The sequence below is a fragment of the Pantherophis guttatus genome, chromosome 4, assembly GCF_059756535.1.
Source record: "Pantherophis guttatus breed Tessera chromosome 4, ASM5975653v1, whole genome shotgun sequence".
Taxonomy (NCBI): Eukaryota; Metazoa; Chordata; class Lepidosauria; order Squamata; family Colubridae; genus Pantherophis; species Pantherophis guttatus.
Window position 1 is genome coordinate 129,984,594 of NC_142066.1, and position 20,424 is coordinate 130,005,017.

General features: G+C 37.3%; 1 protein-coding gene across 6 annotated transcripts in view; it reads right to left on the reverse strand.

The window, feature by feature from the left end:
- Positions 1 to 717: 717 nt before the first annotated feature.
- VPS50 (VPS50 subunit of EARP/GARPII complex) overlaps positions 718 to 20,424 on the reverse strand; it is a 96,487-nt gene continuing 76,780 nt past the window's right edge. For 4 of the 6 annotated variants that reach the window (XM_034402289.3, XM_034402288.3, XM_034402287.3 and 1 more), the window contains 6 exons: positions 12,955 to 13,103; positions 10,919 to 11,015; positions 9,073 to 9,231; positions 5,043 to 5,164; positions 2,882 to 3,071; positions 718 to 1,878 (listed from right to left, as the gene is read on the reverse strand). In XM_034402289.3, coding sequence (XP_034258180.1) covers positions 1,759 to 1,878; positions 2,882 to 3,071; positions 5,043 to 5,164; positions 9,073 to 9,231; positions 10,919 to 11,015; positions 12,955 to 13,103 — 837 coding nt within the window. In that variant the 3' untranslated portion in view covers positions 718 to 1,758. The remainder of the gene's footprint in view (positions 1,879 to 2,881; positions 3,072 to 5,042; positions 5,165 to 9,072; positions 9,232 to 10,918; positions 11,016 to 12,954; positions 13,104 to 20,424) is intronic. The other 2 variants (XR_015734054.1, XR_015734053.1) reach the window with 1 other exon arrangement.

Below are 20,424 nucleotides of genomic sequence, written 5' to 3' on the forward strand. Positions count from 1 at the left end.
ATCCTAAGAAATAGGATTTTTGCATAAATCAGCTGCTGTCTTGTATATATTATGTAACAGAAGAGAAGCAGTCCCTCATATAACTAGACCCTATACTACAAATATTTCAAAATAGTTCATTGATCTAGTCATTCATTAGGTTAAATTTAAATCAAAATAAATCCAGTTATGTACTGGACTTAATTACTGCATCCAAGTCATGGGAGTGTAATTTATGATCCCTTGTTATACCTTAGATATACCATATATGGACCAGAAACATCTGGAAAACTATTAGATGGCAGCAAAAAGTTACAGAAAACTAAAATTCAGATTCCAAGAAACGATCATTGGATTTTTATAGCCTAGTCATTGTACACCTAGCAATTCACCAAGAGGGAGTGGCATAAAAGTACTGGGAGAGCCTTGGGAGCTACTGTACACTTCTCTCCAACCCTCACTGACTTCAGGGCAACCTGGGCATCTCATCCAACAGATTAGTGATTTATTTATTTCAAACGCAACTAGCAATAAAGCCAAATATATAAGCACTCTTAGCAGTCTATTGTGACTAAGCGACTGAAAGAATTTCACACATTCCCCAAAGTAAACAAATAGTAACAATGATGGTTATACGGATTATAGTTAAGTTGTAGGTTAGAAAAGCTATATGGAATACAGGATGAAGCTTCTTAATCTTTAAAAGCATGCAAATCTTTAAAAGATTCCAAAGCACCATTTCCTAGCATTCAGTGTTTATTATTTTGCCATAATTCCTAGTCAATTCCTTTGACAAGATAGGATTCATTCTGAAATGAATTTACATTTAAAGGTATGAAAAAAAAGCGCTAATAGGATTAAGCATTGCACACTTTTAAAGGACATGCACAATTCATAACCTTGATAATAGATGTTCCCTTTTATTTTCACGCATACTATTTTCTCAGCATAGAAGACAGAACTACCTAGGAACCCTTTGGCAAAATAGACCAAAAAAAAAATTCCCCCAAACACCTCCAAAACCCCAACAAAAAACCCCACCAATGAAATATATTATTTTAGCTTTCTTATTATTTTCTTATTCGGATTTTATGTTAGTGTGTGTGTAAATATATGCATACACAAACATGCACACCCACACATACAAACCAGGGGTTAAATCCTCCCGGTTTGGACCGGATTGCTCGATCCGGTAGCGATGGCAGTGGGTGGTTTGGAGAACTGATAGCAAAAATCCCTGCCACCCCCCCCCCCACGCCCAGCTAAGCCGCACAATCATCAACTTCTTCGGCCAAAAAAGTGTTTTTAAAAGTAAAATTTAAAAAAGCCTCTGACGATCCCAGCTGAGTTGCCTGATCGTCAGAGGCTTTTAAAAGAATTTTTTACCTCTTTGGCCGAAGAGGTTGTAGAAAAAATGCTTTTAAAAGTTTTTTTTAAAAAAGTTGGCCACGCCCACCCAATCACATTACCCCCCCACATACCAAGCCACGCCCACAGAACAGGTAGTAACAAATTTTACATTTCACCATTGATACAAACACAAATTTAACTCATCATGAAAGAAAGCACACTGCTAAAGTGGCAGTGGGGATAGTGGTTTGAGAAGACCACACATTGATTTCAAATGTCTTTGGAGCCAGTCAGAAAAGGATGCCCACTTTCTCCATTTAGCCAAACTTCATCTGTAGTTCCATGAATTATTTCTTCACGTTTCACATGGTCAAATAAAAACACAGGCAAAAAAAAATTAAAAATCACGAGACTGGATAGTTTTTAAAATTATCTTTTAGGTCTATCTAAGTCATCAATAGCTGCTAGTAGTTTTTGCTTAGCTTTTTTGTTGATGTGAGATCCCAGACAAACATTCACCAAATTCGTCAGTTGCTTGGTGGAATATTCCTATACAAAGGAAACAAATCACCGTTTAGTTTCCAGTAAACAGAATATAAGTGCCCAGAAAAAAAAACTGTTATAGCAAAAAACTGTTATACCAAATTGCCATTTTGGAAAAAATGCTGAACAGGGACTGAGGTGGGTATTGTTTATGGTACAAACCTCTGAAGAAAATACCAGTACAAGGATAGCAGTTTAATAGGAGCTGGTTAGAATTTTAGTGAAATGTTTAGTGAAATTCTATGAATAGTTTAACATCCTATGGCACTTAAATTTTATTTTCCACTCCTCAGAGAAAAACATGTCAGGTTGCCTTAAGAGATACTATAAAAACAAAGTTTCAAGAAATCTTCTGTTCATATTTACAATTTAGTTCTGCCAAAGGGACTAGAAAACAAATTATCAATGCTGACTCTGATCAAAAGAAATAGACTATAATGCACGCAATGAATTATTTCAATCCTATAATCCTTAAAGATGTGCCAGGACACAAATGCTTATTTAAAGAGCACAGTTAGCCACTTAAATATTGCCAGAGCATTTGATTGATTATTTGAATCAGAATTTTTGAGGTAAAACAACAAAGGAAAGCAGTCCATCTACTTATCCCCAAGAAAAGTAAATGTCTAGCTAGACTGAAAGCAATCCAGAATTACCACTTAGGTCTGCTCAACTGCAAACATAAGCAGCTGCAACTCTACTGATAAAAGCAGGTAAGACTTTAACTTTATTGTTTACAAATTCAAATATGTCAAAATTAGCCAAAAAGAACAAATGAAAAAGAAGACATTTTTAATGGAACTATTCAAGTTCTATTATTGATTACTTGTTTGGAAACAGGCTGAAAGATTTGTGGATGACGTGCAGGGAGGGAAAAAAACAATGAACAGTCATGAGATTCTCTTTCATATTTAAACATTAGCAATTATTTGGACTCACCAGCTTATCGGTATAAACCTCCCTCCCAACAGATCCAATCCAATGAGAAAACCTAAAAAGTGATTCTTACTCTGTGTTCCTTGATCCAACGTTCCATGTCATTTTCAGTCAAATAATAAGCTTTAATATACGTCTCCACAAATTCCTTGTCTGGAATAGGCCTAATATCTGTGAGTTTTTCCAGCTTCATTAAAAACTGTTGAAAATCCAACTGCATTAGAGCACGACCTTCATTGCTACACTTCTTGACGTTGGCATAACTAGATAGGTAAGTAAGCAAGAGATAAGAAGTCTGGTTCAATGCTTTAATTTTCTGAAGATTGTGGTTGAATTACAAGGGGAAATAGCAAAAGGTCATCCAGGAACTCAAGGTTATTACAGATAGTTCTCATTTAATGGCCTGTGTTTAGCAACTGTTTGAAGTTATAACAGACCTCCCCAGAGCTACCTATGACCCATTTTGAAGCTTGAAGCCAGAAGATCGCATTTTGGATAGTTGGCAACTGACTTGCATTTATGACCATTTGTACATGACCGCATTTTTTGGCATTTTTCTTTATTTCCAAGGTTTGCTTCTGATTTCCAGCAAAAAAAGTACTCATTGGGGAAAACAGGTACTTTAACAATTGCTATGTCTACTTAACAACCACGGCAAACAAGGTTCTATAATTAGGAATGGTCACACAGTGATCCCCTTAATGAGCACCATGACCTATGACCATATTTCCAGGCTCAATTACAATGGTAAATCAAGGACAATGTCAGGGTTTCAAGTAACACCCCCGAGCAAGTTAAGGAGACAATAATTTGGAGTAGATGTTTTAGGTACAGTATCGATTTGGACAACTGGCAAAATCTGTGGGAAAAGAATATCAAAATCACACTGGCAGCTTCTTATAAAGAAAACCTATATAAAATGTTTTACAGGTGGCACTTTCCACCCACACGATTGGCAAGAATTAGTAAAAAATACTCCCCAATTTGTTGGAAATGTGAGGTGGAACTAGGGTCATATTACCATATGTGGTGGGAGTACCCAAAAGCCAAAAGTTTCTGGCAGCAAATAAGGAGCTGGTTAGAAGAAATGTTAATGTTTAAAATAGAAGTTAAGCTGGAATTTTTCTTACTGGGCATGACAGATGGCAAATATGACAAAAATGTAACCTATTTAATATTGCATATACTTACCGTGGCAAAACTAGCATTTGCTCAAAAATGGAAGTGTAAAAAAATACCCTCAGAAGAAGAAGTAATACACAAAATTTACAGCTGTGCAGAGATGGACAGACTTACTTTAGAACTTAAAGACAAAAGTGAATCAAAATACTATGAAATCTGGAATAAATTTTATAATTGGTTAGATAAGAGGAAGAATGCCAAAAACAAGGGATAACGAATGTCTTGAAATGTATATATCAATGTATATTAATATACCAATGTATATTGAACTTGTGAATGTAATATTGGTTTATTAAATACATGCATAGTTGGGTTAGGAAATAAAATACTGTATACTTGATATATAATGAAGTAGGAGATGTAAATTTGTATATAGAGCAAGGAATAGATTACTTTTTAACTTGATTTTGACATGTAGGAAACCAGAGATGTTGAGCAATGTCCATTGTTTTACTTTTAAAACTAATAAAATATTTAATAATAATAAAAAAAAGAAAACTCCGAGGTTTGAGTTTCCTCAAAGTTCCATTTTATTAGAGATGTCATATTGGTACATCTGGGAAAACCCAAATCTTACTCGGAATCACATTAGAATAGGAACTATTGCTTCTGAACCTACATGCAACATTTTAATCAACATGCATTCTAAAATATACTCCAAGAATTACTCCAAGAGGTTGCAGCAGCAGCTGGTCCTTTTTGAATAGAAGTGTTATTCACCAACAAATAAAATCCTTATGCATACATCCAAGTTATATGCTCAGCTGAATTCAGCAATTTAACTTCACATAAGACATATGGCAGTCAGTCTGCAAGTATATTATAATTATAAAACAAACAAAATTCTAAGATTACTTATCTCAAGACTACTAATTAAGTCTGCAACACCACATTTTTTATCAAGGATGGGCAACATTAGGTAGCTGGGGTTTATGGTTATAAGACTAGAAGAGAAAGAGAAATAGGACTTGGGAGAGGGATGCACTACATGAATAAAAAACCAACCGTGAGTTTAATATTTATTTCAAAAAGACTATCCAAATAGCACTTACCCTTCTACAATTGTTCTATTGGCTAGCCGTATGCAGTGTTCCCAAAGAATATTTGAAACTGGCAATGGAATACGAACTCTCTTTGACACTTCATTCATCCTCTTGTTAAACTGTTCAAATTCCTAAATTATATAAAATTTATATAATATATACATTTATTAAAAGACAGTGAAATATACAGTAAATGCCAATAAATATGCAGCTAAGCAGAAAACATGCAAACATACAAATAAAAATTACACAAACTGTCAGATGGTTGATGGGCGTTCTAGAGCAGCTTTTCCCAACTGGCTCCTCTTCTTATTTATAAGAACTAAAATTTCCTGTATTCCTGACAGCCATACTTTAGACTCAAGAGTTGAAGTTACAACACATCTCAAGACTAAGTTTGAAAAGGCTGACTCCCATCATCTCTTTGTATATTTCAGTTCTCATTGAATGAATCTGTTTCTGGATAAGAAAGTTAGTAAGGATCATGAAGAAAATCTGTTTTATGATGTATTTTTAACTGCTGATTATCTATGTATGGAAACATTCTGGTTAGAGAACTGATGAAATTGATTATGTATAAGGCTGCACCAACTGCATCCAACCTATTAAATACACATTCTACTGACCTAGAGTTGCTCATAATTTACCTATTTATTTACTACAATGTGTAGGTGCTTAATCTAAAAAGTCTCAAAGCTTCTTGCTGAAGATACAGTATTAAAAAATGAACAATAACAAAACAACTGCAGCCTGAAAAATAACTAGAATATCCAAGCCCATTGTAGGTGGTCTTGATTATCATAGGGCAGATCCTAAAAATGCCAGGATCGAATGGCTTTTGAAGAGACCAATAAAGTAAAATCCAATCCAATCACAAGAAGGCTACTGTTCCATATTAAATTTTACAAAATGTGCATTTATATTTGCTAACTATTTTTATAATATAAATAGGAATCCAATAGAATAGAATATTTGTAGTTCAGTGTTGAATTGTGGGATCCTTGGTGAACTCTTCATTTGGTTGTTTTCATGCAGATGTTTCATTACCAAACTAGGTAACATCATCAGTGCTAGTAGAGAATGAGGTTGTTTTCATTTTATACTCTAATGGTTTGCCCTGTCAGTGTTGGTGGGAGTGGTCTTGGTGATTCCTTGATTGGGTTGTTGTTTACTGTTTGTCAGTTCCTTGATTGAAATAAGTTTGTTTCTGGATTATTGGTTTAATGTTAATCTTGGTGCTAATCTCTGCTCATCTAAATGTTGATTGCTGATGAGGAGCTGTTTCAGGTTTTTTGTTTCTTTTCTGGCTCTTTTGATTGTCTCTTTTGAATGGTACATAGATGTTGTTTATGTCTATGTGCCTATGATGGCCAATTTGTCAATAGTGCCTGGTTTCCAGGAATACTCTAGTGTTTTTAGACTTGTCTTGATCTAAGATGCTCACAATTTCCCAATTGAAACAATGGTTGAGTCTCTTCATATGTTGTAAAATTAAGGAGTTTTTATCAAGTCTTCTGCTAGTTGGTATTAATGGATATGCTCTGCTAGCGTTCTGCCTGTTGACCCTACATAGTGACTATTACAAATTTACACTGTATGTTGTTATATGATTTCTGTTTTTCCCCTCTGGGACTGATAGGGTTTTTGGTTATGATGATTTGAAGGGCTTTAGATGGTTTGTGTACTATGGGACCATGTGATTGTAATAGGAATCCAAGTAATATTGTGGCTACTCCCACCTAGTTTTATTATAAGAGCCGAGGTGGCACAGTGGTTAGAGTGTAGTACTGCAGCTACTTCAGCTGACTGCTAGTTCAGCAGATCAGCGGATCAAATCTCACTGGCTCAAGCCTTCCATCTTTCCGAGGTGGGTAAAATGAGGATCCAGATTGTTGGGGGCAATATGCTATTTAGTATTCTGTCTTTGGTGTAAGCCGCCCAGAGTCCTCGGAGAGTGGGCAGCATAGAAATATGACTAATAAAAAAAAATATTATTATTATTATTTTATTGTAACGCTCTCTACATGGGGCTCCCCTTGAGGTGCACCCGGAGGCTCCAACTGGCGCAGAGTGCGGCCGCGCGGGTGGTTATGGGAGCGGCGTGGAGCTCCCATGTAACACCTCTCCTGCGCGAGCTGCACTGGCTCCCGGTGGTCTTCCGGGTGCGCTTCAAGGTTCTGGTTACCACCTTTAAAGCACTCCATGGCTTAGGACCTGGTTACTTACGGGACCGCCTACTACCATCAATAGCCTCCCACCGACCAGTACGCTCCCACAGAGAGGGGCTCCTCCAGGTGCCGTCGGCCAAACAATGTCGGCTGTCGGCCCCTAGGGGGAGAGCCTTCTCTGTGGGGGCACCGACGATCTGGAACGAGCTCCCCCCAGAGATACGGAGGATTCCAGATCTGCGCACCTTCCGCCGCGAGCTGAAGACTCTGTTATTTCATCAAGCTGGCCTCGCCTAAATCTTCTCCCTTTTAAGTGTAAATTTTAAATTTTTAATGTATTTTAAAATATGGGTATTTTAAATTATGGGTATTAATTCAGCCAAATTTATTTAATTCATTTTATTCAATTTTAAATTTTGTATATGTATGTGTTTTATTTTATGGCTGTTCACCGCCCTGAGTCCTTCGGGAGTAGGGCGGTATAGAAATTCAAAAAAATAAATAAATAAAATAAATAAATTATTATTTTAGCTTGGTGTGCGATCCTGCTCAAGGATTTGTCTAAGTGTATACAGTATTTTCCCGAAAATAAGATCCTGTCTTATATTTTTTTGAACCCTGAAATAAGCGCTTGGCCTTATTGCCATGTGCTCAAAAGCCCGATTGGGCTTATTATCAGGGGATGTTTTATTTTAGGGAAAACAGGGTAGAAGAACTCAAACATGATGGAAAACCAGACATGCATATAGCTTTCTTCTCTATTCTCTCCAATCTTTCAACTGAAAGATTTAAAAGGGAGCTAAACCTGTGAGTTATACATATCCTGGAATCCTCCTTTATTCATGTCCTGGGTTATGTAGAAAACTGTACTTATATTCATGTTAACTTAGTTACAACTTTCCTTCAAAGCTCCAACTGAATACAGAAGTGAGTTGAATACACATAGCATTCTCCACTCTAGTGTGAAACGTCAGAACATTCATACAAACAACCAACAGCAAAGGGTGTTCCTTAACCATTAAAATGGGAAACATTTATTGGGAATAAAAGCTTATTTGGTACTATAAATTATGAATGGAGGAACATGTGGCAGACAGAAAGATTTCACTGGTTATTTGGCAAATTAGGGTCCATGCCTTTTAACCAAGCAATGCAAACAGAAAGGTACAGAAACACTACAGAATTATGCATATTAGTTTTTCAGTAATCAAAATAACTGAGCCTTACTCCAGAATATATATGCTCATGATTTCACTCTTAAAGTATTAGGACTTTTAAGTAAGCATGCCAATAATTCTTTAGCAGACCCAGAGAAACCCATGCTGAAATGGACAGACAAAAAGGAAATTGCAGTAGATTGAACTGTGATGGTACAGTAGTTAGAATGCAGAACTGCAGGCTACTTCCGCTGAGTGCCAGCTGCCTGCAGTTTCAATTCCCACCAGCTCAAGGTTGATTTAGCCTTCCATCTTTTCGAGGCAGGTAAAATGAGAACCCAGATTGTTGGGGGCAATAGGTGACTCTGTAAACCGCTTAGAAAGGGCTGTAAAGCACTGTGGAGTGGTATATTGTGCTATTGCTATTGACTTCAGTAGTAATTGGATCTGATTGTCTCAGCACTGATTAAATTATAAATGGTATGGTATATTTCTTTCTCTATACTATTATGTGGGACCACATCTTGCTAGTTATAATTAAAAGAATATTACAATACTTCTGTTAAGATTCATAGACTGAACATTGGTGAGAATCTTTCTGTATGCTGCCATATTATTTAAACATGGCTTTCAACATGGAACTAAGCTTTTATATTAATAATTTACCTCTTAATTAGGAACATTTAAGTGTGAAGCAATTAAAAATATACTTACTTTTAAGAGTGAATCGACATAAATATTGTGTTGTGACATGATTTCTTTCACATCCCACTTCATATTTGCCATCTGAAGTAACATCTGTTCATAATCAATTGCTTTAGCAGCTACAATCCAGTATATAGGTTTACGTAGTTCGCTGGCTGTTGAGACTGTCTGAAACACAAAGCCTTTTCAAATTCTATTGCAGTACTTATATTAAGAACCAGAATGCATTACGTAAATGGCACTACCGTATTTTCCGGCGTATAAGACGACTGGGTGTATAAGATGACCCCCAACTTTTCCTGTTAAAATATAGGGTTTGGGCTATACTCGCCATATAAGACTGCCCCTCTTCCAATGCACACCAAATAAAAATTTAAAAACATCAACTGGCTCACCTACAATGTAAAAGCAGCTGTGCTAGACCCAAAATGGCCCCTGTAACAAGCAGGAACCTCACACAGCCACAAAAAGCCCCCCCAAAAAACTTTCACACTCTAAACACACACAACACAACACAACTGGCTCACCCACAATGTAAAAGCAGCTGTGCTAGACCCAAAATGGCCCCTGCAACAAGCAGGAACCTCACACAGCCACAGAAAGTCCAAAAAACCAACTTTCACACTTTACACACACAAAATTCCACATACAGCTTTGTGAGATTTTGTGTGTTTGTGTAGTTGGAGTGAAACACTACAGAAACACACTAAATCTCAGAAAGCTGCACAAATATTGTTTTATTTTATTTTATTTTTATTTTTATATGAAAGCTAAATTTAAAACTTCCTAAACTTTAAATGGCTAGGTCTAAAAAAGAACAACTAAAAAAACCCCAATTGACTATTTTTTTTAAAGCTCCCAAAGGGGAAAAAAACTTACCCAATAGAACAGGGGTCTCCAACCTTGGCAACTTTAAGACTTGTAGACTTCAACTCCCAGAATTCCTCAGCCAGCTTTGCTTTGCTGGCTGAGGAATTCTGGGAGTTGAAGTCCACAACTAACTCCTTGCTTGATTGCAGGCAGGGAGTTGCTTGCTTGCCTGAATAGATTCAGGCAAGCTAAGCAAGGCAAGCGTTGCGACTAGCAGCTGAGGTAAGCAAGCTGGAAGGGGAAAACTTTTTCCCTTTTACATGGTTCTGGCCATCCCAGCTGAGTTGCAGGGAACTCAGCTGGGATGGGATCGACCGTCAGAACTGGGATCCTCAGAGTAAAAGGTAAAAAACTTTTTTCCTTTTACGTAGTTTCTGGCGATCCCAGCTGAGTTGCAGGGAACTCAGCTGGGATCGTCAGAGCTGGGATCCTCAGAGTAAAAGGTAAAAAACTTTTTTCCTTTTACGTGGTTTCTGGCGATCCCAGCTGAGTTGCAGGGAACTCAGCTGGGATCGTCAGAGCTGGGATCCTCAGAGTAAAAGGTAAAAAACTTTTTTCCTTTTACGTGGTTTCTGGCGATCCCAGCTGAGTTGCAGGGAACTCAGCTGGGATCGTCAGAGCTGGGATCGTCAGAGCTGGGATCGCCAGAGTAAAAGGGAAAAAACTTTTTTCCTTTTACGTGGTTTCTGGCGATCCCAGCTGAGTTGCAGGGAACTCAGCTGGGATTGTCAGAGCTGGGATCGCCAGAGCCATTTAAAGCTCGTCAGAGCCTTTCGGGTTCTCCTGGTTACAGGAGAACGACACCCGGCGTATAAGACGACCCCCGACTTTTGAGAAGATTTTCATGTGTTAAAAAGTCATCTTATACGCCGGAAAATACGGTAATTATTTTTAGGCATTTAAAGACGATTCTTTACAAAACCAATAAATAACACACTCAAAATTACAAAAATAAAATAAAATAAAATGTATTCAGAATCCTGACCTGTGAGTAGAACTGTTGAAGAAAAGGCTTCTTGGCTGGAGGCATTACAGCATCAAGATGGGACTGGAGGAACTCAAATTGTTCAGCCAAAAATACTCTAAAAAAACAAAACAGGGAGATGGGGTGGGTTTTTTTAATTGGGATTTATTATTTGATAGATTTGTTTTAAAAAAATGGTAAGTCACCTCAAGTCACTTATGTGTGAGTTGGGTAGCTATATAAATATGTTTAATTAATTAGTAACTTTTTTGTATTAATTAATTAATTGATCTTAGTATCAAAATCTGACTGTTTTGCACCTGACAGATGGCCTATCAATATTGTAATCAGCAGTTACTTACTTATTCAAAGCATTTATATGGCTGTCCATTTTAAGCAACTCTGGGCGGTTTACAAAAACCATAACATCAGTAAGTAAAACAATCATAAAATCAATAAAACTAAACAAAATCCCTGTGCCAGTGGTGAAATCCAATTTTTTTTACTACTGGTTCTGTGGGCGTGGCTTAGTAAGCATGTTGTGGCTTGGTGGATGTGGCAGGGCAAGAATACTGCAAAATCTCCATTCCACTCTGGGGCCAGCCAGAGATAGTATTTGCCGGTTCTCCGAACTGCTCAAAATTTCTGCTACTGGTTCTTCAGAATCTATCAGAACCTGCTGGATTTCACCCCTGCCCTGTGCTGTACTCATCCCACTTGGGATGCCCCCACAGCAGTCTCTGCTACTCTCCTTCCATGCCTTCCAATCCCAGCACCTCAGTAAGAAAGCTACATTTTAACACCCTTTGAAAGGCTAAAAGGCTGGGATCGCTGGCAGAAGAGTGTCTTACAGGATAGGGACTTCCATGAAAAAAGCAGGTTTTTTTAGGTCCACTAGATGGCACTGCTGGCCTGGTGGCTCAGCAGACTGGGCCTGATGCTCAGCAGACTGATAGCATTGTGATTAACACCAGCTGTCTGCAATTATTGTAAGTTCGAATCTCACCAGGCTCAAGGTTGACTCAGCCTTCCATCCTTTCTAAGGTAGGTAAATTGAGGACCCAGTTTGTGGGGGCATTATGCTGACTTTGTATAAATATACAAAAGTTTGAAGGATATTGCTTAACGCATTGTAAGCCGCCCTGAGTCTCCGTAGAAGGGCGGCATATAAATCAAATTAAAAAAAAAAAAAACTTCAGGGAGGGGACCAGAAGCATGTCTATCTTATCTGATCTAGTGGAATGGGATGTCAAAATTGTATTTCTTTGAGGGCCAGATCTGCATTGTGATTCTCTTCCGCAGGCCAGGTGGGGGGGGGAGACACACCTCCTGCAGCATCCTGCCAGCCAACGGGGTGGGGGGCCCACGTGCAGCCTCCCACACCCCATTTTTGGCCTAGACGGCCTCCTGCAGCATTTTGTCAGCAAAAATGGGCACAGGGACCTGCACCTCTCCCCCCCACACACACACACACCATTTTGGACAGCAGATGGCTGCAGAAGACTATCCAGGGCAAAAATGAAGCGTCCCATTTTGGCTGCCAGAGGTACTGCGGGTTGATCCTCTGCTATTTCAGGCTGGCCCCACGGCCCAGATTTAAGATTTGAGTTTGACACTCCTGTAGTGGAACAAGTGAGTATTCTTAAAGAAAGGCAATAACCAACACCTTGAATTGCACCCAGTAGAAAACCAGAGCCAGTGAACCTTGCACAACGAAGGTTTAACATGGGCAAATCTATGGATATCTACTTTGTGTGCCATTGTGCTCTGGACCATTTGTAACTTTTAAATGGTCTCCAAGGGCAGTGCCATGCCTTTGTCAGATATAAGGAGAAATAATCAAATTAAAAAACAAGTGGCTGTATGCTAACATTCGCTATTTCTGGTATCTTTCAGGTATAGGAAGTTTTTCTGAGATAGGATAGGAAAATTTTGGCAGACTTTACTTCGTCCTGCTGCAGTTTTATTTATTAATAGATGTCTAAGTTAATTTATAATATATCTTGCAATTGATTTTAAGAAGCAGAAAGAAACACTTTTGAGGATTCTTAACATACAAGGATTCTGTTGCTACCACTCTCTCTGCCAAGCCATAAAGACTGTTGCTGGATGTCAAGACTACAAGATGACTTAGATGTGGCATTGGAACTTTTTCCTTTCTTTCTTCAACAGCAGTCAGTGTTCCAGCAGCATCAGCGGACACATCCTACAAAAGAAGTAGGGTAAGAGAGGATGGGAAAGAAATTACATTGACTGGAAATATAATCAAATGAACAATTAAGGCAATAGTCAGATAATATGAAGACAGTCTTCAGTAGTCCTTGAGCTAGCATAATTAATAATAAACTCTGCATTTCCAGGGCATAAGTTAGCATATTTACTTCTTCTGACAGAAACTTCATATTACATACAGTATCTTCAGCTCTGAACGTTCTTTTATGAATAACAATGATATCTTCTAACCCATGATTCTGATACATTTTATGAGCAAAGTATATAGAAGTTTTGTTTCGTTGAGTAGAACATTCTTATTTCCTTTGAGGCCATACTTTTATAGTATTTCAGTGAGGGTCACGAGAAGCTAATTAGAATGTATACATCACAGAGGCTTCCTGTCTGGCTTCCGGCGCCGCCAGACGGTCCTCTGTGACCGCCGCCCCGTTGCCTGTAAAAGAGCCGCCTTTACATCTGAAAGGCGGCTCGAAAAACTCCATTTCCCAATGGAAATGTGAGTCTGAGCGGGCGGGGGTAGGTAGAGCCCTCTGCGAAGTCCCCAGAGTCTTTTTTAACTCTTGGGGACAAGCAGGTTGGAGCTCCCTATTTCCCCTCGCCGTCGCTCCGGGCATCAGGTGCACTCTGCCCTTTTGCAGAGCCAGGCGCTGGAACCGGATCAATTAATGAAACTAACAGATGGATTTATCAAAAAAGAGATTTGGACTTGGGACCCTAAATCGCAAGTATCTTTAATGAACTTAGAAGCATTTCAAAGTGAAAGGGAGAAAAAAAAAACTTTAAAATGGCGACCGCTGAGGCTTGGGACATAGAAGAAAGCTGAAACTGAGAGTCCTTCCATAACAGATACAAAGTAGTGGAATATATAGTGCTGGCTACAATTTGGAAGAAAATTAGCTAGTTTAAGTTCCTCTCTCCTTGGAGATTTGTACTTGATCTTGTTTGGGGGGGGGAGAAGAGTTTGCTGGTAGGATGGCGTTACTAATAAAGTCTGATAAACAAGAAGGGGGGGTGCTCCCCCACCCACAACTGTTTGAAGAAGCTCTGAGCCTACAGACTCTGCAGAATGGTTTTAATTTAAAAGAATTTATTAAGGAGGAAATGGCAAAATATTATGAGACTGTGAACCAGAAATTTGAAAAATTAAGGCAGGAAATTAAAGAAATGATACAACTAAAGTATGATAATTTGCAACAAAAGATTGTAACAGTGACTAATGGTTTTTCAGAAGTTGTTATAAAGTTGGATACAAATATTAAATTGCTAGAGTCTAAAATGGAGAAAATTGATAATTTGGACAATAAAATATTAAGAATTGAAAAGGATTTAATAAATATTCGAGACAATGGTTTAGAAGTAAAGTCTAAAGAGGAAGCTGGTCATGAGACTTATAATGCAGAAGATATAAAGCAAGGAATTGAAAGAGAAGTTGTAATGATGCAATACAGGATTACAGAATTTGCGATCAGAATCAGAGGCTTACAGGAAAATAATAGTGATGACTTAAGAAAAATATCTGTTCAAGTTCTGGCTGGGGTCTTAAAGGTTCGTCCTGAGGAGGTATTCAGTAAAATTGATAAGGCTTATAGAGTTAATTCCTGGATTGCTAAGCAAAGGCAATTGCCTAGAGATGTGGTGATTTACTTTATAGATAAAGATATAAGAAATGACATTGTGCAAAAATCCTTTAATTCTACTCTACAACTGTATGGGAGAAAAATTTGGATATATAAAGAATTGCCGCCTAAGATCTTAAGAGATAGAAAGAAATTTGGCCTTTTGGTGACTGAGTTAAGAAGACAAAATATTTTATTCAGGTGGGATGTTCCAGTGGGTATAATATTGAGATATCAAGGAGTAAGATATCAGTTAAATACTGTTGAAAAAGCGGAAGAATTTTACTATAAGGTACTTAAAAAACAAAATCAACAAGAGACAGAAATTCAAGAAAAGCAGGAGGAGATGGAAATAATGAAGAAACAACAAGTTAAAGAGGCCTCCACAGAGGAGCCGCTTTTGGATTCTTCTTCAGAGGTCTCAGCTGGATTATTTAATATAAGAGAGGCGGTTCCGGACCCTAATGCAAGGATTTATCAAGCTACAAACCAGCATGGAAGTCAATCAGATGATATACAATTTACAGAACCATAAAGATTTCAGCCACAAAAGCAAACCCAACAGGATCAAGTTATAGATCAGCACGAAAACCAAATAGTCGATACACAATCTACAGAAAGGAATTCAGGATGGAGATCCAACCCACAAAAAGTCAAGAAAAGAAGAAGTAGGTCTCACAAAAACAAAAACTTTTAAACTAAACAACAGTGTAATGCCAGTTACTTATGAGAGAACTGAATATACGAAAAGATAATGGGCAAAGTATTCGTTTATTTTATCCTGAGGATAAAGCAGATCTCTGCAGTGCTGAATTTTTTGGGATGTGAAAAAGGCCTTAAATTGAATGGTTAGAAATATCTTGTTTGTTTTTTGGATTTCTTGATAAACATATTACGTGTACGCTGAGTTATATGGCAAGAGATCTACTGGATTGGAGCACGCAGAAGATCTGGTTGTTACCCTATTATGGTGGTTGGAATTAATAATCTTGATAAAAGACACCTCTATAGACATTATATGGAATATAAATATAAAGTCACTCGGGTGGTTGTCGGGGTTTTTTTTTCTTTTTCTTTTTCCAACATGAAGATATTTGTTACTGATGGGGGCAGATGGTACTTGAAGATACTGAAAATACTGTTGGAATTAGGATGCGATGTTACCCTAACATGGGCGATGGAGTTTATCATCCAGTTAAAAGACATGACAGAAGATATTATGTGGATTATAAGTCTAAAGTTTTTTTTCTTTTAGGATTTTATTTACACAAGGGAATATTTTTCTAGTAGAGTGGGTAGAATAAGGATATTAAGAATAATTATGGTAATTTTGTAGGAAAGTGGGTGGAGATAGGTTAGGTTATTGATTGTTTAGTTTAAAGAAAAGGGATATTATGTTTAGATGTGAATATATGTAAAAGATTTGAGTTAAGAAACATAATGATGGGGGGGAAGGAAATGGGTAGTTGAATAAATGTTAAATTAGGATTTATTGAATAGTTTTGGAGCGGAAGTATGTTCTGAAATGTTATACCGTATGGGGGGTAGTAAAAGGGTAGATTATGAGCAGAAATTGTTAAATTGGGAGATATAATAATATTATTATGTTAAATTAGGAGTTATTAGATAATGTCATAATAGAATGTCACTTTGAAATGTATATTATAGTATAGTATAAGGGGGATATGATAATTTTATTAGAAAGAAAGGATCAGCATATGGAGATGGAGTAAGTGGATAGCAAAGTATGATATAATCTGTTATGTATTTGGGTTTTATTATGAAGAAGTCAAAGGGGAAGGGGGGAGAGGGGGGGGAAAGGGGGAAAAATTTGTATTTGAAAAACTTTTTCAATAAAAAAAAAAAGAATGTATACATCACAGTCCTTGGAAATTCCTTCACTGCTCTAAAAAATAAATGCACTTTTAGGGATGAATCAATTCATATGCTCAAACTTCAGGAAAAATCAATAATGCTTTCTCATAAAATGTTCTATATAATTGAAAATATAATCTATATGTAATGTAGGAAGATTCTGAGAATCATTATCTAAATTGACAATTAAATGAAAATAACAGTTCATATTCAGAACCAAGTTAGGCAGCAATAGGAAACTTGAGAGCTATGATGCGCTCCCCTTCCCTGAACATGTTTAAATGGAGGCTAGATAGTCATCAATGGGAAATATTTAAGTCTGAAAGCCTGCAGTGAATAAGAAGTTGGATTTGATGGCCTAAATGGCCCTTCCAACTTTACAATTCTGCGATTTTAAGGATTTATTTTCCAGTGCCATCTCATTGCACAGAACAAGGCCTGTTTTAAACAAATCACCCTAATGATAATCAAGATTTACAACCATGTTAATTACATTAACATTAATTCTATAATATTAAAATAATATTAAATATAATATTTACTTCTCTCTCTTAACATATCTTCTTTATGTCACTCATCTTTTTCTTTTATTTGCCTGTTTCTAACTTCCATTTTTGTTATCTAACCATTGATAAAATAAGTCCCATGTCATATAGTATTCAGTTTGTTCTTTCTCCTTAATTGTTAGTGTTAGTGTATTCATTTCTGCACATTCTAATATTTCCCTGATCACATTCTCATCTGTGGGAATTTCTTCACTTTTACAATTTTCTGCAAATACAATTCTAGCTGCAGTTAATATATGCTTTCCCCTTACTATATATTTTGGGTAAAATCCACAACAAGAATATTTCTGGCTTTAAATCAATATGCTGCTTTATCATTTTTTTCAGCCACGTATGTATTTTTGTCCAATATTTTTTTGCTTTTGAGCATGTCCACCACATATGATAATATGACCCAGGTATCTGGTGGCATTTCCAACATTTAGCCGAGTTCTCTTTAAACATCTTTGCCAACCTCGCTGGCGCAAAATGATATCTATAAAACATCTTATACAGGTTTTCTTCGTGTGCAGTTGACATTGTTAATTTATAGTTCCTATTCTAAAGTTTCTGCCATTTGTCTAACTTTGAGTTCCTCAAAGTGTTTTTTCCCCCAATTTTATTGGAATTGTTTGAAATAGGTATAGTAGTCTTGGTAATATATTCATTTTTATTGTAGCTATTCTTCCTATCAATGATAATTGCAGATTTTTCCATTTCTTCATGTCTGCTTTAATTTGTTGCATCAGTTTATAGTACCGTATTGTTCAGAGTATAAGATGCTCCAGAGTATAAACTGCACATTAGTTTTTGGAGAGAAAAACAAGAAAAAAAAATTCTGCCTCTGACTACTAGCATCCATCGGTATTAATTGGGCTAGCATCCTTGCAGCAAACCACCTATTAGCTGTTTTAGGCTGCAGGGTTCGCTGCCACCCATCGCTACCCATCATTGCTGCCGCCTATCGCCACCTTCACACTCCCCATTTTCAGCCTCTGTTTTGGCCCATTCCAGGCGGCAGGAATAGGTGTTAGCAGCAGCGATCCCCGCCGCCTGGAATGGGCCAAAAACAGGATGCGCAGAAGCCAAAAATGGGGCAGGAGGAGGTGGCAATAGGCTGCAACAGCGATGGGCAGTGATGGCAGTGGCGATTCCTGCAGCCTGATAGGCAGTGTTCCGGGAGGCAGATCCAACCGCCTATCAGCTGCTTGTACTAAATCAGGCGGTGCTGAAGCTGATCAGGCTGTAAGGAGGTAATTGCTGAGAGGCAGAGGCAGATTTCCCCCCCCCCCTTGTTTTCCTCCCCAAAAGCTAGGTGCGTCTTATACTTCGCAGCGTCTTATAGTCCGAAAAATATGGTATATAACAGGTCGTTGTCTTGGTTTTTACAGGAAGAAGTAAAAAGGTATTTTTCCCTTCTCTAAATCTTTCTGTCAAATATGAAAAGAAGGTAACCCATTACCTTGCAAATCCTAATTATGTTCAGTCAAGATATATTCTCAATTCCAACATTTTGTAGAAAATAACTTCTCTTCTCCACACATACTTTACAAGACATGATCAAATACACTGGACCATAACGATAGCTTTTCAGATCCAGAAAAACAGTTAAGAATCTGACACCCAAGAGCTGATTTAATTTCCTTAAGTTACCTTTAAAATGTTCATTTATGGGCTTCTTATCCTATTATTGTTGAGAAGTAAATGCTGAACCTTTCCATTGCACACATATGATCTTCATGTTTGTTTTAATTAATTCTAAAGCAATAATTTTAAAGCAATGTTAAACTCTTAAATCATAACTGAAAAAGGGGGAAATTTGCTGTTTGATGCAATTGATTACTCTTTTTTTTTTTTTTTTGCTTCTTACACAACGACTTAAGAACTTGCCTTATTTAAAGCAAAATTACCCACATTAAACTTAATAGAACCATTCAAAGTCAGCACGGTGCAGGAAGTCATCTAAAATGCAGTTGGTCAAAAAGGTAACAGTTAGACGTCATTACCAAAGAAAGATTTCTCAGAAATTAAGGAATAGAATGGATAAAGAAGATTGCTTGAAGTCTTAGACCTTTCACATAAATAAATCATCTTTAAAAGCCTGAAAAGTAGTTGGGGCTATTTTCTGCTTATTAAAACTGCTACAGTACACAGATCAGAAACTGAGAAATCATGTATACCCTAGGTGATCATTTATTAAACCTTTTAACAACTTTAGGTGACATTTTTGGATTGTGTTTTGATTTATTTTTTTTTTAGATTGTAGTTACATAAAAGAGATGTACTTCTTTGTATAGGGTTGCTCAGATTAAAGTATGGCTGAATACAAATATTGCCTCTACACAATCTTCTCGTAGAATATAACACAATCTTTTTCAAATAATAAAAAGTTATAGATTTTCAGCACGATCATGTTAAATTCATCACTATTATTTGATTCAGTTTAAGGAGGTGAAAATTTAAATCAGTCCCTGGGCAACCATGATTAATGTTCACCCATCCATCTATAGGGGTAAGTAACTTGTTCTGCAAGGATGAGGGAGACAACCTGCCAACCATGATTCTACTTCTGTTTCCTTATAAACTATGACTCAATAGGCCTTTATGCTCAAATGGTCCTGTACATGATTATCATCAAAGAACTGTTTCTGAACTCCTAAAGAAAACTGTTCTCCAATGACACCAGTCCTAAGAACCATTCTACTTCTCTGTATATTCTATATTTTTCCCACCCAGAAAAAGGAGCACGGATGAGATCACCAGCTTTCATTCAGTGTCCGCTAATTCAGCAGATTCTTAAGGGAAGTTAAGAATCTATGGCTATAATAGCATAGACTTTCCTTCCCAGTAGAGGTAAAACTGTGCAGATATATAGCTGCAAATTAAAGGTGATTTATGGAATAGTTTCTCACTAATGCAAGTTTATTTAAAGCTTTCTCTACTTTTCACCCTTCAGCGGTTTTGAAATATAAATTAAAGAAATCCTAGCCACGCTGGCAAAACTATGTTTGGCTGTAAATTCTGAAAGCTTTCTAGGACCTGAATCCAGGGGTGAAATGCTACCATTTCGGGCGAACCGGTAGTGATAAAAACTACTGGTTCGGGCGAACTGGTAGTAAAAAAAAAAAGCTACCAGTTTGGTTGAACCGGTAGTTTAAATAAGCTGCCAGTTCCTCCAAACCGGTATTTCCAATGATCAGCTGTGTCGCGGGGTTTAGCTTTGCTAGAAAGCAGGAAATTCTGCTTTCTAGTGAAGCTA